Source organism: Culex quinquefasciatus, chromosome 3 (genome assembly GCF_015732765.1).
Source record: "Culex quinquefasciatus strain JHB chromosome 3, VPISU_Cqui_1.0_pri_paternal, whole genome shotgun sequence".
NCBI classification, from domain to species: Eukaryota; Metazoa; Arthropoda; class Insecta; order Diptera; family Culicidae; genus Culex; species Culex quinquefasciatus.
Genome location: NC_051863.1, coordinates 31,919,928 through 31,947,052, shown reverse-complemented (window position 1 = coordinate 31,947,052; position 27,125 = coordinate 31,919,928). Strand labels below are relative to the sequence as shown.

The window sequence follows — 27,125 nt, the reverse complement described above, 5'->3', positions numbered from 1 at the left end:
AGTAGAAAGAAGTTTGGGTGCTCTCCCCATTCAAGCCTTCGGACTCCTAGGTTCGAGCAGAAACTTGCAATAGAGACCACAAAAGACCCGGGGGTCGTTAATGTGGATGGTTTGATTTTTTTTTCGGTTTTGGGCGGAAATTCGCGGTTCTCACGACATTTCGGGCTGGCGAAATGTTACCGGTGTCCAACGTACCAAGTCGGGTTATTGACGAACGGTTCCCTGCGGTCAAAATGAAGGTGCCAGACCCAGCGGAACCGAAGTGTCACCCCCCTAGGCTTTGGGACCCTATTATTCTTGGCACATATTCTTAAACAGAAACACCAATAATATGTAATGCCACACTGGTAAACAGCATTACACTTTTTTCAGTTCACTTTTACACACTTGTATGGGATTTTTCAGTTCAAGTATGATTACACACTTTCGTGTAATCATACTTGAACTGAAAAATCCCATACAAGTGTGTAAAAGTGAACTGAACAGTGTGTAATGTTGATTATCAGTGCAATAGAGTTATCTAAGGCCGCTCTCACGCACACTAGCACGCCATTTGTTTTGCTGGCTGGTACAAAATTTAACCTCAATCTTTTTCGTGTACGTACACGCAATACATGCGCGCGTAGATAACTCTATGCTCAGTGTAGCACTCTATTTTAGCGTGTACCAAAACGAAAAGCCTTTTCAGTGACGCTCGATTGACAGCTCGAAAGAATGAAAATTAATGATGATGATGATGATGACGAATTTCTTCGCTGTCAGATTTTCACCACCCACAAAAATATAAACAGTTTGAAATTTACGTGAAAGTTTTTCCTTTTTTAACGAGGAATTTCTACCGGAAAAATGCCCGAATCTACCCTCACGGTATTTGAGAAGGATAGCTTCAACGCTGAAAAGTGTGAGTATTTTTAAAATTGCTTAATTTTGGCGATTTTACATTGTTTTTTTTTTCGACAGATGTTAAGGAACTTGTTCAGGACTGCGTCGGCGGCCCGGAGCTGCAGCAAACCAAGGCCAAGATCCAAAGCCACAGCGACACGGTGTCCTCCACGCTGAAGAAGCATGTATACGAGAACTACATGCAGTTTATCGAGACGGCCAAGGAAATTTCGCGTATGATGTCATTTGAAACCTGGTTGGATTTTAGCTCAATGAGATTTCTTGCAGATTTGGAGTCCGAGATGTACCAGTTGTCGCACATTCTGATTGAGCAGCGGAACCTGCTGTCGACGCTGCGCGACGAGTCGATGCTGGACGATCAGAAGTACATCATCGAGGACCAGAGCGTGGATCCGAACGTGAACGAGGAGCAGCAAAACAAGAAGGCGATTCAGCTGATCAAGGAATCGCTGCTTGGGTACAAGGGAAATCTGGACGATAAGGTGTTCATCTACGAGGGTGGGTTGATCGAGCTGGACACTAACGATTATCGGCCGATCTGTCGCATTCACCTGTTTCTGTTTAACGATGTTCTTGTGCTGGCCAAGGTCAAGCATGATAAGTAAGATTTTGCACAATTGAAATGAGAATTATTCTCACAGATAATTCACTCTTCCAGAAAGCTCGAATTCCTCACCGAGTACGACACCAAAAAGATCGCCGTCATCAACATCAAAGACCTGGACGGAGTCAACAAGAACGCCATCAACGTCATCACGAGCGACGGCGCCCGCATCTTCCAGTGCGTCAACTCGGCATCCAAGCTGGAGTGGATCGACAAGTTCGAGGTGGCGATCAAGTTCCACCAGCTGAAGCACAAGAAAGGACCCGCCCCGCAGCCACCAACCTCGCTCAAGTTCGACAAGCAGAAATCCGTCGATTCGGACATGCTATCTCCAAGCGCCTCAGCCTCCGTGTCCATCATCGTGGAGAAACAAGCTCCCGACTGGCTCGCTTCAGCCCCGGAAGAAATCCAAGCGGAAATCGCCCAACGCCACTTCGAGGACAGTTTGACCCTGGTTCAAAAGTGCGAAGAACACCTAGCCAGAGATAGCAGCTTCGCGAACGCGGCCGAAATCGGCGAAAAAATCAAAACCCTCAAAACAACCCTCTCGTCCGTGCTGATGCAGGAACTGTCCAGTTCGCAGAGCCGCAGCCTGCAAGCGGCACTTCGATCTAGCCGGCGTCCCCTCAAACTGCTGGTCGAGATGGGAAAGGCACGGGAGGCGTGCGGGATTCTGCTGCGCGTTTGCAGCACCGCAATTCGCACTTCGCAGCGACAGGCACGGCGGAACAATCTGGCCGTTTCGGAGCTGTTCTTCTGCGACGTGGCGCAGGTTTCGAGCGAGTTTTTGAGGGCGTTTAGCAGCAAGGCGTCGTGCACGAGTGGTAAGGATTTGTAACACGCTAGGTAGTGTGGTAATTATTGCACTCGATCGTAATACTTTGGTCGTAATTTCTCGACTCACGATCGAGATTCCTCGATAGTAAGATTACGATCTACCATCGAGAAATTTCGATCGAACTTTGAAATATAATTTTTGGGTTTGATTAAAAATACACAGGATTTGAAATTAAATACTGGATGTGGGTCATTCCAAATCAATTGGTTACACTTTTGCACTCGACCTTCACCGATTTGGGCCAAACTTGGAGGGAACGTTCATCTATCGATAGTTATCAGAAATTCCAAGTTTGGAGCTGATTGGACCATCCCTCTAATTTTGGCACCGCCCTCTTTTTTGACGATTTTCTTGAAAACATTTTGTTTCTTTTAATCATAACATTGAAACAACAGTATGAGCAAAAGACATTCTACAGGTTGCATTTTATTGAAAATTGTCCAAGGAATTCGATAAAAATAAAATTTTAACCCTTAAATGCAATTTTGATTACACAATTATACTTTGAAACTTACTAGATTTTCAAAAAAATTATTCTTAGTGAAAGCATTGAAAATTGAACATAATATGGTCGAATTACTCGATTTTAGAATGATTTTAAAACCGAGTCATCGATAACGATAGATCTGGAGTTTTTTTTTGAAAAGGTCCAAAAAACTCGTTATCGTCGGGACGATAACGATAACCATTACCGATAATATTATCGACGATAATTTATCGAATAGCAATCTTGAAGTTTACGTAATTTCATAAAAAATTCAAATAGTTTTCAAAGTTTCCTTTTTGCTAAAAAAAAATCTTCAAGGCATAGATATTTTGAAAACTAATTATTGCAAAGCAACTGGATTGATTAATAATGCATTTTACAACATTGGCAAAATGCGGCGGTAGCCCTTAGGTGGTTCTCCACCCCGAGACTAGGTAGCGCAGCCCTGATAAGGCTGCCTACCGAAAAGAGGATCGCGAATGGCAAGAAGGCTAGAAATCCGGAACAAACGGTAGAAGCCCATAGAAAAGCAGACCACCGATTGGCGACTCGGCTCTTGGAACTGCAGGTCTTTAAATTTCTTGGGTTTCGAATTCGCCTTAGCGAATGAGTTGCAACCTCGCAACTTCGATGTTGTGGCACTGCAGGAGGTGTGCTTGGAGGAGGAGCAGGTGCTCGACTGGCCAGGTCGGCAGACCAATTCCCGGTTTTATCTGAGCGGCGGCAAGGACAAGAAGCTGGGTACCGGCTTTATCGTGCGGGGCAAGATGCAGGATCGCGTGTTCGGCTTCACGGCGATCAGCGAGCGGATGTGTAAGTTGAGGATAAGAGGCCGTTTCTTCAACTACAGCATCATCAACGTGCACTGCCCCCACGAAGAAAAGACCGATGATGAGAAGGAAGCATTCTACGCGACGCTGGAGGAGGTGTACGACGGCTGTCCGCGGCAGGATGTAAAGATCATCATTGGGGACATGAACGCTCGGTTCGGAAGGGAGGAAATGTTTCGACCGACAATAGGCCCAGAAAGTCTACATGCGGTCACGAACGACAACGGCCAACGCTGCATCGACTTCGCAGCCTCCCGTGGAATGGTGGTCAGGAGCACCTACTTTCCTCGCAAGGACATCCACAAAGCCACCTGGACATCACCTGACCAACGGACGAAAACGCAAATCGACCACGTCCTGATCGACGACCGATTCTTCTCGGACGTAACGCACGTGCGCACCTTTCGCGGTGCGAATATTGACTCGGACCACTACCTAGTTGGAGTTGACATGCGCTCAAAGCTGTCGACGGTGTACAACCAACGCCGAAGCCGGCGGGCCCCTCCGTTCAACACCGCGTGTCTCCAGAACGGGGAAGTGGCCCACAGTTACGCGCAGCAGCTGGAAGCGAATCTGCCAGGTGAGGAGGAACTTGGCGCAGCCTCGCTCGAAGATGGTTGGAGCCGTATTCGCTCAGCCATCGGCAGTGCAGCGGAAGCCACACTGGGTAGTGCGATCCGAATCAGTCGGAATGATTGGTACGACGACGAGTGCCAACAGATTACCGCCGAGAAGAAAGCAGCTTACGACAAGAAGCTGCACAAGGCGACGAGAGGGAACGTGGAACGATACAGGCAGGCTCGGAATCGGCAGGTCGCGGTCTTCAAGCTTAAGAAGCGCTAGCAGGAAGACCGGGATTGCGCAGAAATGGAGCAGCTATTCCGAGCAAACGAAACGCGGAAGTTTTACGAGAAGGTGAACCGGTCCCGCAAAGGCTTCGTGCCGCGAGCCGACGTGTGCAGGGACAGTGGTGGAAACCTGATCGTAAACAAGAGCGAGGTGTTGGACAGGTGGAAGCAGTACTTCAACGAGCATCTCAACGGCGATGAAGCGAACGGAGACGGCGATGGAGTCAACCTTGGAGCGCCCGCAGCTGATGAACAGTTCCCAGCACCTGATCTGGAGACGGTGAAGAGGGAGATCAGGAAGCTGAAGAACAACAGAGCTGCCGGAAAGGATCGGTTACCCGGTGAGCTCTTCAAATATGGAGGAGAGAAACTAGCGAGGGCGCTTCACTGCGTGATTTCCAAGATCTGGGAGGAGGAGAAGCTACCGGAGGAATGGATGGATGGTGTCGTGTGCCCCATCTACAAAAAGGGCGATAAGCTGGACTGCGGCAACTACCGCGGCATTACGCTTATCAACGCGGCCTACAAAATCCTCTCCCAGATCCTCTGCCGTCAGCTGTCACCCCACGCAAGGAGGTTCGTGGGGCCCTACCAAGCGGGCTTCACTGACGCGCGCGCCACCACGGACCAAATATTTTGTCTCCGACAGATCCTCGAGAAATGTCGTGAGTACAACGTGCCCACACATCACATCTTCATCGACTTCAAGGCGGCCTATGATACAGTCGACCGCGAGCAGCTATGGCAGATTATGCACGAGAACGGATTCCCGGATAAACTGACTCGGCTGATCAAGGCTACCTTGGATGGTGTGATGTGTCACGTGCGTGTTTCGGGGGAATTAGCGGAACCCTTTGGATCACGCCGAGGGCTGCGGCAAGGTGATGGCTTATCCTGTGCGCTGTTCAACATCGTCCTTGAGGGCATTATTCGAAGGGCGGGCATCGAAACGAGTGGCACGATTATGAACAAGTCCTACCAGTTGCTTGCTTTTGCCGATGACATCGACATTGTGGCAAGAAACCTGGAGACGGTGATGGACGTCTACACCCGACTGAAGGTACAAGCAAGGCGTGTAGGACTTGGCATGAATACGACGAAGACGAAGTACATGAAAGGAAGGGGTTCGAAGGATGTCGGCCCCCCAAGTCTCACCCCTCTAACTGTGGATGGTGATGAGTTGGAGGAGGTGAGCGAGTTCGTGTACTTGGGATCGCTGGTAACCGCCGACAACGACACCAGCAAAGAGATCCGGACTCGTATTTTTGCTGGGAATCATGCGTAGGGGAACAGCATCTAATTCCAGCGTGCCTCTAATGTTGGCAGGTCAGAACTTTGACATTCAATTAAAGCTAATTAAAAGCGTTTTCAACTGAAATCGAGTGATAAATAGCTCAATAAGAAGTGAGCAAGCAAGTATCTATCAAAAGTGTTGCAAAATTAGTGGTTTAAATAGTGAAGATCAGCAAATTGGATGGAGTTAGGAGCGAGTGCTTAACCTGCCAAACATACGAGAATTTCCCCTACTTCGGATTACGGAAAACTCTCACTTCGGATCGAGTGCAACGCCGCACGAAGCTGACGATGTACAGAACACTGATCAGACCGGTAGTCCTCTATAGCCACGAGACCTGGACGATGCGGCAGGAGGACGAACGTGCCCTTGGAGTTTTCGAACGGAAGGTGCTACGAACGATCTACGGTGGAGTGCAGGTGTCTGACGGAGTGTGGCGACGACGCATGAACCACGAACTGCACGCGTTTCTTGAAGAACCGACCATCGCCACCCAGGCGAAGATCGGGAGGCTCAGGTGGGCCGGCCATGTCGCTCGAATGGAAGAAAGCCAGCCTGTCAGACTGCTATTTGACCGCGCTGAACCAGCTGGCGGAACAGGCAGAAGAGCAGGGAAACCGCGCGCACGGTGGGGAGATCAAGTGAATGGTGATATCCGGAAGATCTGTAACCTGGGAAATTGGAGAGTAGCAGCACAAGACCGAGAAAGATGGAAGCGTCTTCTTGCTACAGCACGCGTACCTGGTGCGCTATGATGATTGGTATGTATGTACATTGGCAAATGAAGAAAACATGGCTTGGAATTTTAGTATGACAATAATTTAAAGTCAAAAGTTGAGATAAACAAATCAATTCAAAAGGAGCAATTCTCTACGAAATCGGTCTTTTTTTAAGAATTTTAATTGTATTTTTTTAAGATTTTTTAATTGTGGTAGTTTCCCTGCAACTAAGGATCGTATCCTGGGTGATGAATAGAGAGAGTGCGTAACGTAATTTTCGAATGACCCCTTTTTGTTTACATCTACAAAGTAGGATGCTGTTCAAGCACAAGCATGACTTTTTCTACTGGTAAATGAGCTGTTTTATAATCAGTGGTATGGTATGGTATCAGAGAGAAGGGAAATAATAAATAATAATGAATACTCTTTGATGGTATAGTTTGCTGGAAAATTGTGTGTGTTTTGAAGTTTCGATCGGTAAGAAGAGGTTTTTCTTTTTTACAGTGACAACTTCTGCGGAAGTGTCATTCTGCGATGTCGCAGATAAATTCGCTGGCTGATTTTGGAATTCTGCAACTTTTCCCGGCCCAGCAAAAAAACATCGCTAATTCTAGCGAAGTTGTTCCAACAATCAGAGAAGATTTTCACTAAATCAGTATGTTTTCAAACGGAATCAAACAATTAAGACAGCTGCTGGATGGATACAACCGCATCGACTCCCTAAAAAACTTGCATTCATAATTATAAAAAATGACAATCTCGCCTTCAACTTTCATAAAAGATTTCTTGACTTCAACTCCAGGTCCTCAAAAGCCAATAAAATTTCATTCTTCGCAATTCGCAATTTTCAGTGTAAGAACGGGCCTTGACCGATCTTATGCACCAGGTTCCCGACGAACACGCACTGCCCTTACACCTACATCTCACCCTTGCTCTGAGTCAGTACGAGCAGCACGCTAGAACACGCTTTGAGTGTTCGTGCCAGGCATGCACACCTTCTTTTCCGGTTACGCATTTTAACTCGGCCGGGGGTGGTACATTAAGTAGGGTTTGATGTAAGTATAAGCGCCTAACCATTTATAGTGTGCCTTTTAACTTTCATTAAAGCAAAAACTGTTATATTTTTAGCTTATATTCAAAAACTAATTGTTATTTACTGTGTATTGTTTTCTCCTGAAATCTTCCCTATTGTTGAGTCGTGTTAATATGTTGCTTTTTCTTCTGTCGCGGTGTTTTGTTACAATATTTTGGTCCTAAGCATTTTATAAAAGTTTTTCAAAAGTACAATAGTAATATTTGTGTGAATTCTTTGATCACTCCAAAAATTGAGTAAGGGCTCGAACCTCATTTGTTTGAAGAAAAGGGTGAAGATTGAAAACAATGGACAGTGAAAGAAATATACTATTTGAAGAATCAATAGTAAAAGAAAGATAGTAATTTATGAAGTAGATAAAGAAATTAACAATAATTAATAAATAGAAGTAACAAACAAGCTTAGATTGTATTGAGGGCAATTTATAGGGCAGATGAAAAATTATTCAAATAGATAAATAAAGAAAAGGCGCATGACAAACAAAATTGACATCGCTGCCAAATTAAGGGAAAGCAGAAAGTATGTTACAGCAGCATCAATTGGTAAAATAGAGTGAAAAAGCGTTGAGAAATAAGAGAATCAAATGAGTAAAATCGAAATCAAATGGAGGATAGTAAACAGAAGCCGCGTTAGAAAATCAGTGAAACAAAATAAACAGAAGATAGGTGGTAGCTGAGAATGAAGATAAGAGAAACCCCGTTGTGCGATGTTTCAGGTACATCCACAGCAGTTGACTCAACATACTGCGAATCAAAACAATACCGTCTACAATCACAAATTACTTCCCTTCCCCACATTGTCGCGCCCCTTTCTTCTAGCCGTCTCTACTCTGACCCGCGGTGGTCAAAGGTTTACGATCCGTTTCCACAGGCCACCAGCTAGGTCATCATGAAAACCAAGCCAACGTGGAGGTAAGAAAATAGGACACTTGCAAGGAACCAGAGCTATACTGTCTTGATCAAGTATGATCTAACAGGACTACGGACGTAGTCAGTGACGCTCCTTCCAGGATGTTCCTCGCCTGAGCGTCAACTGAAGAGGTATCATCAGCATCATTCGCACTTGGCCTGCAATAAAATTTCATTCTTGCAAAAAAAAATATAATTTTTAATGATCGATAACAATACTCTCTACTTTTAGCGAACAGTAAATTGGTTCCACTTTGACAGTTCAAAATTGAGGCCGTTTTGCGGACCACTATTCAGCACCCAGGTCGTATCAACAAAGTTCAAAAAAGCACAATATGGAAAATTTTCTCAGCTTTTCAAAAATATTGTTTTTAAAAAGTGGGCAAACATGTGCACTAATTTAAAAAAATTACAAACTGCGACTATTTTCAAAAAAAGTTACCTATAAATGGCTTTAACTTAAAAAGGTTCACTTTATCAAAATTTCACTCAAGTACTTTTTGATTGCAAACTTGATTTTACATCGGAAAATGGAGTTGAAAAATTTTTGCGACCAATATTTCGATTTTTTGAAATAATCAGTATTGATTGAAAAATTCATAACTCGGTCAAAGATTTTTTGCCCAACCTGGAAATTTCTGAAAAGTTGGCATTTTATGTTCCTTAAAACATATAAAAAAAATTAAAATAGTGTTGTTTTGCAAATCGAGTTTAAGTGGCAAAAAGTGAAATTAAAAATCACCAACAAAATTTTTACCGTGTATCATTTTTTTCAGTGTAGTCTATATCCATACCTACAACTTTGCCGAAGACACCAAATCGATCAAAAAAATTCTTCAAAAGATACAGATTTTTGAATTTTCATACATCGTTTTTGTATGGACAGCTGCCAAATTTGTATGGAAAATTTTTTATCTGACCTTTTTTCCAAGGTCCAAAAACTATTCGTTAGTTTAAAAACAAATAATAATGTGTGGTTCTTCGTCATTTCGTCATAAAACTTGAAAATTTATTGACACACATACAATTTGCCTTCCTTTCAGCGCTGATCGTCTGGTGCAACCTGGAGCTGCAGTACTTTGCGTCGCAGCTGATCAAGCACTACCTCACCAAGGACACCCAGCTGGAGATGGTCGCCAAAGTGGTCGAGGGCGTCCGCGAGCCGTGCTCCAAGCTGACCGACATCGGGCTCGATCTGTCCTACCACATGGAGGGTCTGCTGCGGAACACGCTCGAACAGCTGCTCGAGGAGGCCAAGTACCGGCTGGTGGACTCGATCGGCCGCACCGAGGACGTCTGGCAGCCGTACAACCTGCAAACCAAGACGAACCTGCGCGCCGTGCTGAAGGAGTTTGAGGGGGTGGGGGTGGACATGCAGCCGCTGGTCACCGGGGACACGTGGATCAATCTGACCCAGACGACGGTGAATTTTTGTCGGCACTTTTTGGCTACGGCCGAGAGTTGCGCCCACCTGGCCAAGTACGACTCGCTCAAGACGGACGCGGAGCTGCTGCTGAAGGAGCTGTTTCTTGCGCAGCACGCAATTAAGCCGCACGCCGCCATGAACGTGGATGTAAGAGACTGTTTTGGGCGGGGGTGACTCGAATTCTGTTTAATGTTGATTTTTTTTCAGCTCAACTTTGTGGCGAAGAACAAAACGTACATGAGCGAGGTGCTGCTGCCGATTGCGATCGCGCGCTTCGAGAAGATCTCCGACAAGAAACCGGACCTGCTGGCCGAGCTTCAGCTGCAGCTGCGTGGACCCCCGAAGCCCAAGCCGCGCAGCGTTTACAAAACGGACGTTCTCTAATTGAGTGTAGATTGTAGCGTTGATCAACGAAAAGAGTTGTATTTATTCCATTAGCACTTAGGAACGAACTAAACTTAGCCTTACACCTTAATCATCGAACGTAATTTTCTTACCCGCAAACGCCTGAATGCCCTTCTCGCGCTGTTTGGCCGCCCAGGACGGGTGCAGGTCACTGGGGATAGTTGGCTGCTGCGGCGGCGCCGCTGCTAAAGACTCGAACACCGTTTTCTTACCCTGAAAAGCTTGAATTCCCTTCTGCTTCTGCTTCGCCGCCCACGATGGGTGCAACTCCTCGCGCGGAGCGGCCTCAACCGCCGGGGCCTCGGAATCGAACACAATCTTCTTGCCGGCAAACGGTTTGATGCCCTTTTGCTTCTGCTTGGCCGCCCACGAGGGGTGGAGGTCTTCCGGTGCAGCGGCGGGTTCCGCCTTGTCGGAATCGAACGTCGTTTTCTTGCCGGAGAACGGTTTGATGCCCTGCTGCTTTTGCTTGGCCGCCCAGGACGGATGAAGATCTGGCGTTGGGTTGTCGCCCTCGTCCAACCGTTTGCGCTGCCCCTGGAAGGGTTTGATTCCCTTTTGCTGCTGTTTTGCCTTCCACGATGGGTGCAACTCGTCCTGGTCTTTGGGGTGGGGTCGCTTCTGGGGTCGTTCCTCCTTGTTGCCCAGAATGTCCTTCTTCTTGATGGTTCGCTTCCAACTGTACTCTTCCTCTTCCTGATCCTGCTCTTTCTTGTCGACAACCGGCGCCGTAGCGACGTAGCTCTGGCCACTGCTCGTTACGAAGAAGCTGTCCTGAATTTGAACGCTTTTATCTTTCTCGTCGTCGTCTTCCGGTGCCTTCAACAGCTTTCGCTTTTTCGGTTCTGGTTTCTTTGTGGAATCCTTTGATTTTTGTTCCTTCTTTTTAACGGAATCCTTCGGTTTTGGTTCCTTCTTTTGAACATTTTTCAGTTTGGCAGGAGTTCTGACAAATTTACCCACGTCTTCTTGCTCTTCCTCATTTTCAGAATCATTTGAAACGGAATCATCTTCGTCATTCGATTCTTCAGAGTTATCCTTATCCGCAACCTTTACCTCCTGCTCGCAGAATCCCTGGTCCTCAGACTCTTGCTCTCCAGCAACTTCCCCCTTAACCTTCCGCACCTTCTTCCGCTTCTCCTTCCGTTTCTTGCCCTCCTTCACCTTAACCTGGTCCCGACTCTTCAAAAACTTGTCCAACAGCTCCATCTTGCTGTTCAACCCGAACCGCCGAATCAGCGCCTGCACTTCCGGCGCCAGCTTCTTGTTCTCGTGAAACCTTAACAGCGCTCGCTTCTCCACGGTCAGTTCCGCCCCGACCGCGCTCTTTGGTTTGAACCGAATTACCGCTTTGGCCAGTTCCGACGCGTGTTGGGCGCGAATGTGACTCATTAGGAGTTCCGCCGATTGGACCTTCTTGGAGGCGCGCACGTTCTCCGCGTGAGTGGCTTGCTTTTGCTTCCAGAACTTGATGTCCCGCACCAGCTTGTGGATGATGTTCTCGCGGGCGATCTTCACATGGTTCCGGAAGATTTGGAGCTGGTCGGAAATGCGGTGGTTACAAGGAAATCAACTATTTAGCAAGACAAATTTGATATTCACCTCTCGATTAAGCTTGTCGGTATCCATATTCCATTAAATCCGTTAAAACAAATTCGCAAAAAAATTGAAAAGAAACCAGAAAAATCACTCAACTTCTTGAAAATCTCCAAGCATGCACGTTGTGTTTTGATCAAGCTTTGTTATGACATTTCCCGAACGTCACCCAATCGTCACCTTCGTCGCTGCGCGACCCCACCAAAAAGCCTTTTCACCGCACGCCTCTGCGTCTGTCACTCCGAAGCTGTCATCGCCACGGCAAACGTCACCGCGCAAGGAGAGCAAAAGTTTTGAAAACATTACACTTTTATCTCCACGGTTCAATTTGCAAGCAGAGGAAAAAAGGTTTTCACTACGCATTTAATGCGGAATATCGCGAAATAGTTTGGAACTTAACCCCGCGTTTGTTCGGCGCTCGCAGTTTTACGTTTTCGTTTCCGATTCGCCCCCCAGCAAAGCTGGCCCCTGCAAACTTGAGCAGAAGGAAAAACTATCCAAAATGTCCGAGTCGTACGGTAAGTCCCCCCGCACACGGGATCGCTGCCTGCGAAACAGGGGGGAAAGTGGGGAGCCAAAATCATTTGCAAGTTTTTCACCTTCCAACGGGATCTCTTGCGCTTTTCCTCCCCCGTGCAGATCGGCGCTCACTTTCCCCCCTCTTTGTTATTGTTGCCTTCTCGTGCCGTGCGCCTCATCCGCTCTTTCTCTTTTAACCTCCCGCACAGATTATCTGTTCAAGTTTCTCATCATCGGCCGAGCTGGAAGTGGAAAGTCGTGCCTGCTGCATCACTTCATCGAGAATAAATGTAAGAGGAAATCTAAATCGACTCGTTTAAAGGTGACTAGAACGACGCAATTGTTGCATTTGCTGCTGCTGCTGCTGTTGTTGGTGGTGTTCAAGGGAATAGCGCCACAGCGTAAAGGCTTTCGAAACAGTTGAGCGCTTATCGATCAAGCATTCTAGGTTTCTTGGGCTCGAAAGTGTGTGGGGGGAATTCCCGAGTAAGAAAGGTTGCAGATAATGGGTTCACACACGCTGTTGATGGGTAATATTCTTAGAAATGTGCTTTAACTAATATTTTTAAAATAGCAGTCCCACCAAAGACGCGACCTTCATTTTTAGAAACAAGTTTTATTAGATTGTCGTAAATTCACTTATTGGAGTTCGCAAGCTAACTTAATTGACTAACTTTTCACGGAATTAGAATTACGGAAATTCTAATCCAATTTCGACTGAAACATGCCAGGAACCCAACTGCATCCGTAGTGCCGTTAGATCAGCTTGGTCAAAACAGTATGGCTCTGTTTCCTTGCAAGTGTCCTATTTTCTTACCTCCACGTTGGCTTGGTTTAGTCACCATGTGGCCTGTGGCTCGTAAACCTTTGACCAGCGAGGGTCAGAGCCGAGACGGCTAGAAGAAAGAGGCGCGTCAATGTGGGAGAGGGAAGTAATTTGTGATTGTAGACGGTATTGTTTTGATTCGCAGTATGTTGAGTCAACTGCTGTGGATGTACCCGAAACATCGCTCAACGGGGTATCTCTTCTTTCCATTTCAGCTACCACCAATCTTCTGTTTATTTGTTTCACTGATACTCTAAGATCTGTTACACCATAGGGCACCTCTGTACAAAAAAAAATCGCTGATGTAGTTTACTTCAATTTTATAAATTATTTTAAGCTCTAATTTTTGATGATTTTTTTATTTTTATATGTATCTTTTTCGAAAAAACATAATTTTTAATTATGAAATTATTTTAATTTTGTTGGCTTTTTAATATTTTTAATTAAAAAAACAGTTTTTTTTAATTTTTAATATCTTTAAAAAAAAATATTTTAAAATTCAAAAAAATTTTAAATTTGAATTTTAGATTCATGAATTTTTAATTATCGAATTTCTGATTTTTGAATTTTTGTTCATTTTTGCTCACCCACAGCCACGGTGCTAAAATACCGTTATAATAAAAAGCAATCCGAGATTTTGGGGTCTATCGATTCCTTACACAATAGGGCACCTCTGTGCAAAAAATAAAAACATTCGCTGATGCAGTGTTCGAGACACAGCCCTTTTAAGATGTTACATCCGATTTTTAATAAGAAAAGCAAAACAATCTATACAATTTTAGCATGTCAAAGAATATACAATTCGAGATAATGATGAATTTTGCTTCATATGACTGTCAATAACATAACGGAAATAACATTTTAAAATGGCTGTATCTCGAGAACTACATCAGCAAACCTTCTGAAACATTTCCCAGAGATACTTGACAGTCATATGAAGCAAAAAAAACATCATTATCTCGAATTGCGTATTCTTTGAAATGCTAAAATTGTATAGATTGTTTTGGTTTTCTTATTGAAAATCGGATGTAACATCTTAAAAGGGCTGTGTCTCGAACACTGCATCAGCGAATGTTTTTATTTTTTGCACAGAGGTGCCCTATTGTGTAAGGAATCGATAGACCCCAAAATCTCGGATTGCTTTTTTTTTTATTATAACGGTATTTTAGCACCGTGGCTGTGGTTGGTGAGAGCAAAAATGAACAAAAATTCAAAAAATCAGAAATTCGATAATTCAAAAATTCATGAATCTAAAATTCAAATTTAAAATTTTTTTGAATTTTAAAAAAATATTTTTTTTTAAAGATATTAAAAATTAAAAAAAACTGTTTTTTTAATTAAAAATATTAAAAAGCCAACAAAATTAAAATAATTTCAAAATTAAAAATTATGTTTTTTCGAAAAAGATACATATAAAAATAAAAAAATCATCAAAAATTAGAGCTTAAAATAATTTATAAAATTGAAGTAAATATATATTTAAAAATTAAAATCTTGACTTTTCTGATTGCGTTCTATAATCAAATCTCGTTTACGTTTGTTTGTAGGCCCTAATCAAAAAGTCTAGACATGTAAACATTTAGTGCAGGGGTGCCCAACCTTTTGGCCCTGCGGGCCAGATCTGATTTTTCTGAAGCAGTGGCGGGTCGGAATTAATATTTGATAATTGTTGAAAAAGTAAACAAATTTTTTTCAATTTTCTTATGATTGAGTTTTTTTTAAAGCAAATACATAAAAGAACTGGTGTTGCAAATATGATTCATATATCTTGATTTTAAAAATGAAAAACACAACATTCAAAAATTTGTTTATTTGCTTATTTTAATTTTTGCTTGTTTAAAATTGTATAGATATTGTTTGTGACGATTGCAATTAAATACCTTGATATATTTTTTTTATAAAAAAAAAAACATTCAAATTTCAATAATTGTTGCAAGTTTTTGATACATTTTTCAATATTTTAACAATATTTCCAGCGATCTATTTTCATTATGAATATTTTGATTTTTAAGCTTTTTTTAAAAAAACTTTATCACTAAAAAGTTGTCTTGGAAAAATACATTAGTTTTGCTTACTTATTTATTTAAAAAAAAAGAAAAAAAAAACTTCAAATTGAAGTAAAAACAGTCAAAACTGAAAGAAATAACATCTAGTCTTTTTTTGTAAATTTTATGATAACAATAGAAGTTTTTTTTTCATAAATTTAACAATTTTACGAAATGGATATTTTTGTTTTCCTGCACAATTTTTAAAAGTTTATTAATATCAATACAAAAATTATAAGAATTAAATTCAAACATGAAGAATGTTCTTGCAATATGTTAAAATTTGATCTCAAGCTTATTTTTTTAATTCAGACAATAATTTAATTTATTTAATACTTCATGAACAGCCTTAAGGGCCGGTTATAGAAATATTTTAGAAAGCCGTCGCGGGCCGGACGTTAGGCAGACCTGATTTAGTGTATCCCGCTTACTCCGATGGACATTGATGAATTAATATAACAATAAATTAAAAAACTTAAAAAAAATAGAAACAATATTTAAACCCATAATTCAAAAGGAGTCCAAATTTAAAAAAAATCTTCAACAAATTGAAACAGATAAATCTAGTGCTTTTAATGAAAGGTCCTATAAGCTATTGTGTTTGATATGTTTATAGGACCTAATAAAAAAACTCTGGAAATAATCTATCAATTTGAAAATTAATTTTTGAATTTTAGAAGTTTTTAAATTTTTATTTTTTTAAATTTAAAAATATTTTAACTTTCGACATTTAAAATTTTAAAATAATTTTTAAAACTTTTCAATTTTTATGTTTTTTTAAATTTTTTAATTAAGTAAAAATATTTGTATTGTTTTAAATTTTTTTTTTTTAATTATTTTTATTAATTTTATTTTTTTAAATTATGTTTAGGCAGTTGCAAACATTTTTAAAGTTTATGTCGCCCCCCTCCCCTTACTTATAATCGGTCTGATAAATCAGGGGGCAAAACATTTTTTTTTCTCAAAAAACTTTAACATTTTAATGGAAATAGTAGTCTAACTGACGGAAAACAATTTGAATCGCATTTTCCTTTTTCTTTTGTAAATCCTGTTTAACATGTCTGGGATCCATCAAAATATATTTTCAATTTTTGTACAGCACCGCAAAAAAATGTTTCGGTGCAAATAAAATTCTGAAGTTTTTTTTTTAAAAAAAGGATCCATAAACCAAATTTTTCAGTTTTTACTTTTAGGGTGTTTTTTAAACCGCCTTGAGTCAGGCGTATTAAAAACACCCAAAAAGCAAAAACTGGAAATTTCGACTTTGGCCAGAGTCGAGGGACATAAACTTAAAAAAAATTGCAACGGCCTAATTTTTTTATTTTTGAATTTCTTTGAAATTTTTGATTTTTTTTTAATTTTTTGTCATTTTTTGATTTTTTTTTTAATTCTTTGTCTTTTTTTTACTTTTTTTTTGAATTTTATTCACTTTTTTTAATTTAAAAAATAGATTTTTTTAAAATTTCTTTTAGTTTTTTGATTTTTTTTAATTTTTTAATTCTTTTTTGATTTTTTTAATTAAAAAGAAATGTATTTTTTTATTATAAAAAAAAAAAATTTTTTATCTGTCCTTTTTTTAATTTTTTTGTTTTATTTTTATTTTTCATTTTTTTTTTATTTTGTGATTTTTGAAAGATTATTTTTAGCTTTTTGTAATCCTTCCAAATTTTTGATTTTTTTTATTTTCATGTTTTCAAATTTTTGTTAAGGCCGTTGCAAATATTTTTTGAAGTTTATGTCCCTAATGGGGGGAAGGGGGGGGGTATAAATAAAAAAATATAAAAATTGAAATTATAAGCCTAGGTTTAACATTTCGATGAAAAAAGTGTTTTAAAGTGCATTTTGCTGGCGTACAGTTGCTTCTCAATCATTAGTTTTGAAAATATCGAGGTATTGACGGAATTTGTTTTTCGTAAAAAAAACTTTTCATGGGACTGTACATTGATATTTCATGAAAATTTTAAATGTTCTGAAAGGAGATCAAACATGCTAAATATGATTACAAACGCGGGAAAATGCATTTTAACTGGTTTCAGTTGATTAAACTTTAATTTTCATTAAAATTTTGAAGTTTTCCGAAAAAATATTTTTTTGCCCCTGATTATTCAGACCAAGTTTTAATGGGTTGGGGGGGGGAAAGGGGGGGGGGGGTTTCGTGTGACATAAACTGATTTGCCTAAGGCCGTTGCAAATATTTTTCAAAGTTTATGTCATCAAAATTTAATGAAAATAGAAGTCAAATCAACTTAAAACAATCTGAAACGCATTTTTTCTGCATTTATAATCATATTTAGCATGTTTGGGCTGGATTAAAAGTATTTTGATTTTTTATGAAACTCCAATGTACAGCACCGCAAAAACTTTTTTTTTTGCAAAAAAAAAAATGTTTCGTCAATACTTAGTTATTTTGGAAACTAATGGTTGCAAAACAACTGGGCAGATGTAAAATGCATTTTTAAAAACTTTGTTCATTGAAATGTTGCAACCATGGCTCGTAAATTTAATGTTTAAACTTAAAAAAAATTGAATTTGTTTTTTTTATTTTTTTTCAATTTAAAAAAATGAATTTTTTTTTTACATTTTTTTTATTTTTTTAATTTTTGTTGAATTAAAAATATTTTTTTTTTTTAGCAGGCCAAGGATTGATACCTAAGAGCATGCAATGGCACTGACCTTGTTGCGTGCTCTTCGGTTGACGTCCACGTAAGGAACATCCTGGAAGGAGCGTAACTAACTACATCCGTAGTTCTGTTAGATCATCCGAATTATCTTGATCAGAACAGTATAGCTCTGGTTCCTTGCAAGTGTCCTATTTTCTTACCTCCACGTTGGCTTGGTTTTCATGATGACCTAGCTGGTGGCCTGTGGAAACGACTCGTAAACCTTTGACCACCGCGGGTCTGAGTCGAGACGGCTAAAAGAAAGGGGCGCAACAATGTAGGAAAGGGAAGTAATTTGTGATTGTAGACGGTATTGTTTTGTTTCGCAGTATGTTGAGTCAACTGCTGTGGATGTACCTGAAACATCGCACAACGGGGTTTCTCTTCTCTTCATTCTCAGCTACCACCTATCTCCTATTTTTATTTTGCTCTTCTGATTCCCAAATCTTCACTGATTCTTCTATTTAATATCCAACATTTGATTTTAATTTTACTAACTTTTGATTCTCTTATCTCTCAAAGCTTTTTCATTCTTTTCTATCAATTTATACTGCTGTAACAAACTTTGTTTTTTTTTTTTTTTTTCCTTAAAAATATACTTTTCCTTAATGTACTAGTAATATCAAGTCTATTTATCATTCGCCTTATCTTTTTTGATTTTATTGCGAATTTATTTATTTGAATAATTCTTTATCTGTCCTATAATTATCATTATAAGCTTGTTTTGTATCTATATTTATTAACTATTGTCTTATTTTACATCTAATACATCTAGCTTCTCATTTCTTCAAAATACGCTCATCATTCTCTTACTATTGATACTTGATTTTTATAAAATAAATTCTCTTTTACTGTCAATTGTTTTCAATCTTCACCCTTTTTTCAAACAAGTGAGGTTTGAGCCCTTACTCAATTTGTGGAAAGGTTAAAGAATTAACACAAATATTACTATTGTACTTTTTGGTAAACTTTTATAACATGCTTAGGACCAAAAATTGTAACAAAACACCGCGACAAAAGAAATAGCAACAAATAAACAGACTCAACAATAGGAAAGATTTCAGGAGAAAACAATACACAGTAAATAACAATAAGTTGTTGACTTCAAACTAAAAATAAAACAGTACTTGCTTTAATGAAAGTTGATAGGCACACTATAAATGGTTAGGCGCTTAAACTTACATCAAACCCTACGTAATGTACCACCCCCGGCCGAGTTAAATTGCGTAACCGGAAAAGAAGGTGTGCATGCCTGGCACGAACACTCAAAGCGTGTTCTAGCGTGCTGCTCGTACTGACTCAGAGCAAGGGTGAGATGTAGGTGTAAGGGCAGTGCGTGTTCGTCGGGAACCTAGTGCATAAGATCGGTCAAGGCCCGTTCTTACACTGAAAATTGCGAATTGCGAATTGCGAAAACTTTAAAAAAATAGAAACAATATTTAAACCCATAATTCTAAAGGAGTCCAAATTAAAAAAAAAATCTTCAACAAATTGAAACAGATAAATCTAGTGCTTTTAATGAAAGGTCCTATAAACTATTGTGTTTGATATGTTTATAGGACCTAATAAAAAAACTCTGGAAATAATCTATCAATTTGAAAATTAATTTTTGAATTATAGAAGTTTTTTAATTTTTATTTTTTTTAATTTAAAAATATTTTAACTATTGAAATTTAAAATTTTAAAATAATTTTTAAATTTTCTTTAAAACTTTTAAATAAAAAAAATTGCAACGGACTAATTGTTTTTATTTTAGAATTTATTTGAAATTTTTGAATTGTTTTTAAATTTTTTATTTTTTTTTAATTTTTTGATATTTTTTTATTTATTTTTTACTTTTTTTAATTTAAAAAAAATAGATTTTTTTTTAAATTTCATTTAGTTTTTTGAATTTTTTTTATAATTTTTTATTTTTTTTTGATTTTTTCAATTTAAACGATATGTTATTATCTTTTATATTTTAATTTTTTTTGTTTTTTTTTTTATTTTTATTTTTTTTTTAATTTTGTGATTTTTGAAAGATTATTTTTAGATTTTTTTATTCTTCGAAATTTTTGTTTTTTTTAATTTTTTTATTATTTTATTTTCATGTTTTCAAATTTTTGTTAAGGCCGTTACAAATATTTTTCAAAGTTTATGTCATCAAAATTTAATGAAAATAGAAGTCAAATCAACTTAAAACAATCTGAAACGCATTTTTTTCTGCATTTATAATCATATTTAGCATGTTTGGGCTGGATTAAAAGTATTTTGATTTTTTATGAAACTCCAATGTACAGCACCGCAAAAACTTTTTTTTTTTGCAAGAAAAATGTGTTGCAACCATGGCTCGTAAATTTAATGTTTAAACTTAAAAAAAATTGAATTTGTTTTATTTTTTTTTAATTTTTTTTTTCAATTTAAAAAAATGAATATTTTTTTTACATTTTTTTTATTTTTTTATATTTTTTTTTATTTTTGTTGAATTAAAAATAATTTTTTTTAGATTTTGTTTATGATTTTTAAAAACTTTTGTTAGATTTTGTAATTTTTTTTAAATTTTTTTTAATTTTTTTCAATTTTCTAAATTTTTGTTGATGAAAAAATTTATGAAAATTTTGATTTTTTTTAAATTTTACTCCGCACTTGATTAATTTTTTTTTGAATTTTATTAACTTTTTTTAATTTAATATTTTTTTTATTTCTTTTAGTTTTTTGATTTTTTTTTATTTTTTTTTTGTTTTTTTTAATTAAAAAGAAATGTATTTTTTTCATATTGAAATTGCTTGAAGATTCATACCCGTGATCAAACCCTACGCAATGTAACCAGCTCCGGAACGAATTTAAATGCGTAACCGGAACAGGTGCGGATGCCTGGCACGAACACTCAAAGCGTGTTCTAGCGTGTTGCTCGTACTGACTCAGAGCGTGGGTGAAATGTAGGTGTTAAAGGCAGGGCGTGTCCGTCGGGAACCTGGGGCATAAGATCGGTCACGGCCCGTTCTTACACTGAAAATTGCGAATAGGGAATTTAAATAAAAAAAATATGAATATTTTTTTTGTAGTGTATATTTTTTTGATTGGATGATAATTTATTACATCTAAAAATCAAATGAAAAAGTTTGAAGACAAATTTGAATTTTCAAGCTCCTCAAATTCTACAACTTTTAGGAATTTTGAACAATATATTTTCATGCGGCCCGCGAATTTGGAGCAAATTGCTAAAATGACCCGCGGGATTGAGCTGGCTGAGGACCACTGATTTATGCGATACGGTTTTTTTTCCTGGAGCCTTTAATTGTAGGAAATTAGATCAACTCAGGTGATACTAGACAAAAATAGTACAAAATGTTTGCACCAAGGTCTCTCCATGTATATTTGAGCCAATTCCAATTGCGTCGCTCTAGTTGCAAATAACTTGGTGATCAATTCCAACCAGCCACCCACCGACTCGATTTGCTAAAACAATAATCACACCCCGGGCTTATTTATTTTAAATTCTCTCCCACCCTTTTCCCCGCGCGCACGCAGTCAAAGAGGACAGTTCGCACACGATCGGGGTCGAGTTTGGCTCGCGCATCGTCAACGTCGGCGGTAAATCGATCAAGCTGCAAATCTGGGACACGGCCGGCCAGGAACGGTTCCGGTCGGTCACGCGGTCCTACTACCGTGGGGCGGCCGGCGCCCTGCTCGTGTACGATTCCACCTCGCGGGACAGCTTCAACGTGCTGTCGAACTGGCTGAACGACGCCCGGACGCTGGCCTCGCAGAACATTTGCATCCTGCTGGTGGGCAACAAAAAGGACCTGGAGGAGGAGCGCGAGGTGACGTTCCTGGAGGCGAGCACGTTCGCGCAGGAAAACGAGCTGATTTTTCTGGAGACCAGTGCCAGGACGGGGGAGAACGTGGAGGAGGCGTTCCTGAAGTGCTCGAAGACCATTTTGGCGAAGATTGAAACGGGCGAGCTGGATCCGGAGCGGATTGGGAGTGGCATCCAGTACGGGGACACGTCGATGCGGGGAGGAGGTGGTGGGGGTGGCACCGGGTTGGCTGGGGGTCGAGCGCAGAGCAGCGGAAGACGCCGAACGCCGGATTGTACCGGGGGGTGTCGTCCTTAGAGCGAGTCGCGACTTCTGGAATCTGTTGCTGTTTTTATTCGGCGTACCAACAAACTTAGCAAAAAGCAAAAAAAAAAAACTTGGTGATTGGGGGGTGAGTCACACAAATACAACAAACGATTGTATTGCACACGACTGTATTTTTTTGTGTTTGGTATTTATTTAAAATTAATTCGCGACCAGATTCGAGGAAGAGTCGACACGCATTCGTCGTCGTTTGAGCGTTTATTTTTTTCCAAACCATTCTACTTTATATTCCTTTTTACTTACGTTAGAGAGATCTGCAAAAGAAAGCAAACAAAATTGCTAAAACTGAATTAGAAAAAAAACACACTGGAAAACAACAATGTTCGCCACAATCTCAAACATGTGATCGTTTATGATTCTGAGTTAGATTTATTCACATTTATGATAAATATTCTTTTACACAACAAACACCATAATCAAAAGCATATTTTTTACCTTTTCCCTCTTTTTTAGTAGTATTTATTTGTCTTCGAAAACCGAAATCGATAGAAGAGAAGAAAAAAAAACTTTTAAAACCTGCTCTTGTATCAGCACAAAGTGAAAAAACTAAAAAAAAGTGTTAAACGTTTGATGTAAGCTAAGCAGAGATCAAGTAAATTTGTTTCAACCAACATAAACTTCTGTAAAAAAAACACAACTTATGGTTTAGACAAATAAAGATTGTAAAAATTGTCTTGCGGACTGCAAAAAATTAAATATTCTTTTTCAATAGAATTGAAAGAAACGATTCCATTTCTTCAGCGGCTAGGTGTAAACAAGCTGTCGCGCAACACGATCCTCGCGTGACAAACGCGCTCGCGCGATCATCTGTTATTTTTTCTCTCCTCTCTTCGCGACGATCTTCTCTCGAGTGGTTCCTTAATCTTTATCTCGGCGCTTGCCGGTCGCATCGCAGCAGCATTCGAAACCTGTCTGAACTTGGCGGAAGGTTCTTATCTTGCGCGAATGGTCCACCTTTTGTTTCCTAGAAGGTGTTGGCGTCACTCACTCTCGCTTGACGTTCTCTCGGTTTTAGGTCGCGCTCGCGGGAACAAAAAGCGTCTGCTTCTCCGGTGCAACATTCTGGTAAGTGCGGTGTGATTGCACCTGTGACATTTGAGTGGGCTTGGTGATATTTCACGGAAGCATGTGCAATGTTCCCACTTTAAAATAATTTTTGTCAAACTTTTTTGTTACTCATTTTTTTTGTCATATATTTGCTCAGAAATGCATAATAATTCGAACTGGGTTCGAACATTTTCCAAGTTCTTAGAACTTTCGAACAAATGATTATATATGGAGAATAGTTAACTAGTTGAGAGATGGTGAAGAATTAAAAAAAAATGATTTGTTAAATAGTGGCACTACAATTTGGTAAAATGTTGAATGAATATTTAACAAATGATTTCCAAACGGTTTTCTTCTATGCGGGTGCCCAGAGGTCGACTTGAACTTCTAATACGTAGACTGCCGCTCAAATCAAGTCCGTCCCATAAATAATTTCGTCAATTTTGAGTTAATGATGCAGTTTGGTTCAAAATCTTGTGAACTTTCAGAAAAAAACTAATGAAATTTAGTAGTTTATTCTAGAAAAACATAGCAAATTTCACCTTTTCGTGAATTCCTTACACGTAGCTTTGAGGGCGGGACAAATCTGGAGTTTTTTTTTTAAAAGGACCAATAAACCAAATTTTCAATTTTTGCTTTTTGGGTGTTTTTTAATACCCCTGACTCAAGGCGGTTCTAAAAACACCCAAAAAGCAAAAACTGGAAATTTGGTTTATTGGACCTTTTAAAAAAAAACTCCAGAAATTTGCCTTGCATTTTTCTCTTGCTTGCTTTAGTCGACAAATGGAAATTAAAGTGCAAACACCTGAAACCAATTTATAATGCATTTAGAATCATTTTAGCATGTTTATTAAAGTTAATTAAAGTAAATTAAAATACCGCAAAAAGTTTTTTTTCGCCTTAATTTTTGTTTTGCTCAAATCTTACATTTTTTTGAAAACTTATGATTGCAAAACAACTGAACTAGTGATAAATGCATTTTAAAACATTTTTTTCATTCTTTTGTTGAAACCTGTTGAAACTATGGCTTGTTATTTGATTTTTTTTAACTTGTGTCCCCCTCGAACCCGGCCTTAGTCGAGGGACAAAAACTTTTAAAAATATTTGCAGCAGCCGAAAACAGCCTAAATAATTTTCTAACATTTTTTCCATTGAAAAATTGATATTCTGGCTCTCAACGATGATTACGGGTGTTGAAAAAAATCTAATTTTGCTCCGATTTCCATATATTTTTTTTGCGATTCCGAAAACTACGTTTTTGCAATTCCGTCGTGAAACTACTTACTTTTCCTGTCATTCTTGAACGACGAAATAGCCTACTTTTCTGTACCAAAAATAACAGAATCGAATAGCAACACTTTTCAAAATAAATGCTGAAAAGTTCTACTTTTCAGCACTAAAATGGGTGCTGAAAAGTTTAACTGTTCAGCATTTGTTTTGAAAAGTAATACTTTTCAATATATTTTGGATTTAAACAATTTATTGACAAAATAGATGAACATTTGACTTATAATTTCACTCAATGGGTGTATTGACATTTTTTAAATCATGACTAACGTTTTAAAAGGGCCAAACATTGAATATTACGCCCATTTAAAATGTTAGTCTTGATTTATTTTTTTAAACATTTTTTTCGAAAAGATCGAAAAATTTCACGAAAGTTTCATGTTTTAACATTGAAAATCGTACCATTATTTGCTGAGATATCGACATTAGAAAATGGTGGACTGTTAGGGTGAGACTTAAAAAACTTCAATTTTCGTGTTACTTTTTGCTTAAGCCGCTGTATCTCAGCAACCAGAGTTCCAATCTTCAATGTCTCTTAGACAATTTTATAGCAAATTTTCCGAACTTAAAAAAAATATTTCGGTAAAATCAAACTTTCAGTGGCTACATCTTGAAAACAGAGCCTTTTATCAAATAATCTGTAAAGTAATTTTCGATTAGAAATTAAAAAAAAAAAAGAAAATTACGTCAAATTTGTTTTTGCATGAAATTTTGAATTTTTCCGAAAATCACTATTTTTTCAAAAATTCATAACTTGGCGGCAGATTTTTTGACCTTGTTTCTCTATGGCCTAAAAGTTGCGGTTTTTGTCCCCTAAAACATATAAAAAATCTCGAAAATCAAAAAAAATACGTATTTTGGGAAATTGAGTTTTTGTGAAAAAAATGTTAATTAAAAAAACGGCAATTTTTTTTCCGTGTACCTATTTTTTTCTCAATAGTTCTCAACAATACCTACAACTTTGCCGAAGACACCGAAGAATTGATCAGAAAATTTACTCAAAAGTTACAGCTGTTTGAATATTTACATACCATTTTTGTATGGACAGCAGCCAAAATTGTATGGAGACTTGTATGGGTGAACCAATGACACAAAATAGCATATTTGGCCATAGGGAAGGCCCCCCACAAAGTTTGAGCCAAATCAAAAAATATAAATAAAATCCATTTCCGGTTTTGGTAGAGAATTGCTCACATCGAAAAATGACCGGTCACTTTTTGCAGATGGACAATGTGTGTAAACAAAATGAAATAAATATTTTTTTTGTGATTCTATCAAGGAATTTCACAAAAAAATCTTTAACTGATTAATTTTATTCGAGGAGTTCGGGAGCGACTTTCTTTTGCGTGTTTGGCCTCCTCTCTTTTTCGCGGTTAGTAGGCGGAAATGATTTTTTGCGATTATTTTTATCCCTGCTCGTTTCTAAGATACAGCCACTAAACCATTGAAATAATTATTTCGACGCCAACATTTCAAAAATCATCATGCAAAAAAACGCATTTGAATGTTGAGCATCCATTTTCAATTCCCATTTTAATATAAAAGCAAAATAAGATGTTCTAATAATAACAAACGATGAAAAATGTTGCATTCATTGATACTTGATCATCCAAATTCAATAAAACATTATTTCCGTCGTTTTATTTAAGAAAAACAAACATAACTTCTTTTGAAATCACCAACGTCTATATCACCCTGCTGTCATTGAGGGGGACGCTTTGTTATGATTCGTTTTTCTTCGCCGAATGTACATGGCGCTTTGTTCATGATGCTTTTTTTTCGTCACGAGGTTTATGTAGTCTTTTGTTTGACAGGTTGACAGGGCTATATAAACAGAGATTTGGTTTATGTTACTTTATTTAAAATCATGATTAAACAGACTTTACTGAAGTAACTTTTGCTCAATTTTGGTGGAGAGGTAGCTTATTAGGAGTACTTTTAGAATATGCAATAACCCAGAAAGTGTCAAAATGTACATGATGCCTTTTGAAATGCTACCGTCGATTTTTTAATTTGTAACATTGCCCAGACTTGATTATCTGAAGGAAACGGGAAAAAATCACTTTGGAAAATCGAACTAAGATTTTTTTTATTGTCAAACGTTGTCATAGTGATTTAGAATGGTGAGATCCAAGTTGGCGGCTGGTAGTGATGAAATATTGATAAAAATGTTATCAATATTTTTATTTTTATTTTGCATATCTAATATGCAATCAACCATGGGGTCATCTATTAACCACGTGAATACTTTATTGGATTCCTTTCCTCATGTAGATAATTGGAGCTGTTTATAACTGTTTTAATAATAATAATAATAATAATAAAAAAACATTTATAAACATTAAGCTGTTAAGAGCATTTTTTTAGAGTAAACCTATTTCGACAATTTCCAAGTTTCAATTACACCCGTGAAATCGTGAAAAACCACCACCCCACAAGCGCTAGCTTGCCGGTTCGCAAAAAAAAAAACACCAAAATTGTGCGTACACCACCCACAACCCAACTCCCTCCCATGAGCCCCCATCATGCCAAGCTCCCCAAAAGAAAAGAGAGCGAGAGTGAACAAAGCAGTATAACCTAACAGTGGAGAGTGGACGGAAAAGAGAATTCGCGCGCGCCTGAAGACCGACCGACTGTTGAGGATCGACTCCGTGTCAGTAGCGGTT

The 27,125-nt window shown here is 38.5% G+C and overlaps 3 protein-coding genes across 3 annotated transcripts; 2 read left to right on the top strand and 1 right to left on the bottom strand.

Annotated features, from left to right (window-relative positions):
• Positions 1 to 758: 758 nt before the first annotated feature.
• Positions 759 to 10,425, top strand: LOC6043257 (exocyst complex component 8). The gene is made up of 6 exons (XM_001857946.2): positions 759 to 901; positions 961 to 1,116; positions 1,171 to 1,504; positions 1,562 to 2,331; positions 9,568 to 10,097; positions 10,158 to 10,425. Exons 1-6 carry the CDS (start codon positions 847 to 849, stop codon positions 10,332 to 10,334), a joined length of 2,022 nt encoding a protein of 673 aa, XP_001857988.1. The 5' UTR covers positions 759 to 846; the 3' UTR covers positions 10,335 to 10,425.
• Positions 10,354 to 12,097, bottom strand: LOC6043256 (DNA ligase 1). The gene is made up of 2 exons (XM_038259921.1): positions 11,958 to 12,097; positions 10,354 to 11,894 (listed from the first exon to the last, which is right to left on the bottom strand). The coding sequence occupies exons 1-2, from the start codon at positions 11,982 to 11,984 to the stop codon at positions 10,422 to 10,424; spliced, it is 1,500 nt and encodes a 499-aa protein (XP_038115849.1). The 5' UTR covers positions 11,985 to 12,097; the 3' UTR covers positions 10,354 to 10,421.
• A 104-nt stretch (positions 12,098 to 12,201) lies between these two features.
• Positions 12,202 to 22,816, top strand: LOC6043255 (ras-related protein Rab-4B). Its single transcript, XM_001857939.2, has 3 exons — positions 12,202 to 12,469; positions 12,680 to 12,760; positions 21,512 to 22,816. Exons 1-3 carry the CDS (start codon positions 12,454 to 12,456, stop codon positions 22,096 to 22,098), a joined length of 684 nt encoding a protein of 227 aa, XP_001857982.2. The 5' UTR covers positions 12,202 to 12,453; the 3' UTR covers positions 22,099 to 22,816.
• The last annotated feature ends 4,309 nt before the right edge of the window (positions 22,817 to 27,125 follow it).

Bases quoted from the DNA above. Each gene is read 5' to 3' on its own strand.
- LOC6043257 (XM_001857946.2), top strand. From the start codon at position 847: ATGCCCGAATCTACCCTCACGGTATTTGAGAAGGATAGCTTCAACGCT. The intron at 1,117-1,170 runs GTATGATGTCAT...GATTTCTTGCAG, and splicing joins GACGGCCAAGGAAATTTCGC to ATTTGGAGTCCGAGATGTAC. The intron at 10,098-10,157 runs GTAAGAGACTGT...ATTTTTTTTCAG, and splicing joins ACGCCGCCATGAACGTGGAT to CTCAACTTTGTGGCGAAGAA.
- LOC6043256 (XM_038259921.1), bottom strand. From the start codon at position 11,984: ATGGATACCGACAAGCTTAATCGAGAG. The intron at 11,895-11,957 runs GTGAATATCAAA...ATTTCCGACCAG, and splicing joins CCGACAAGCTTAATCGAGAG to CTCCAAATCTTCCGGAACCA.
- LOC6043255 (XM_001857939.2), top strand. The intron at 12,761-21,511 runs GTAAGAGGAAAT...GCGCGCACGCAG, and splicing joins TCACTTCATCGAGAATAAAT to TCAAAGAGGACAGTTCGCAC.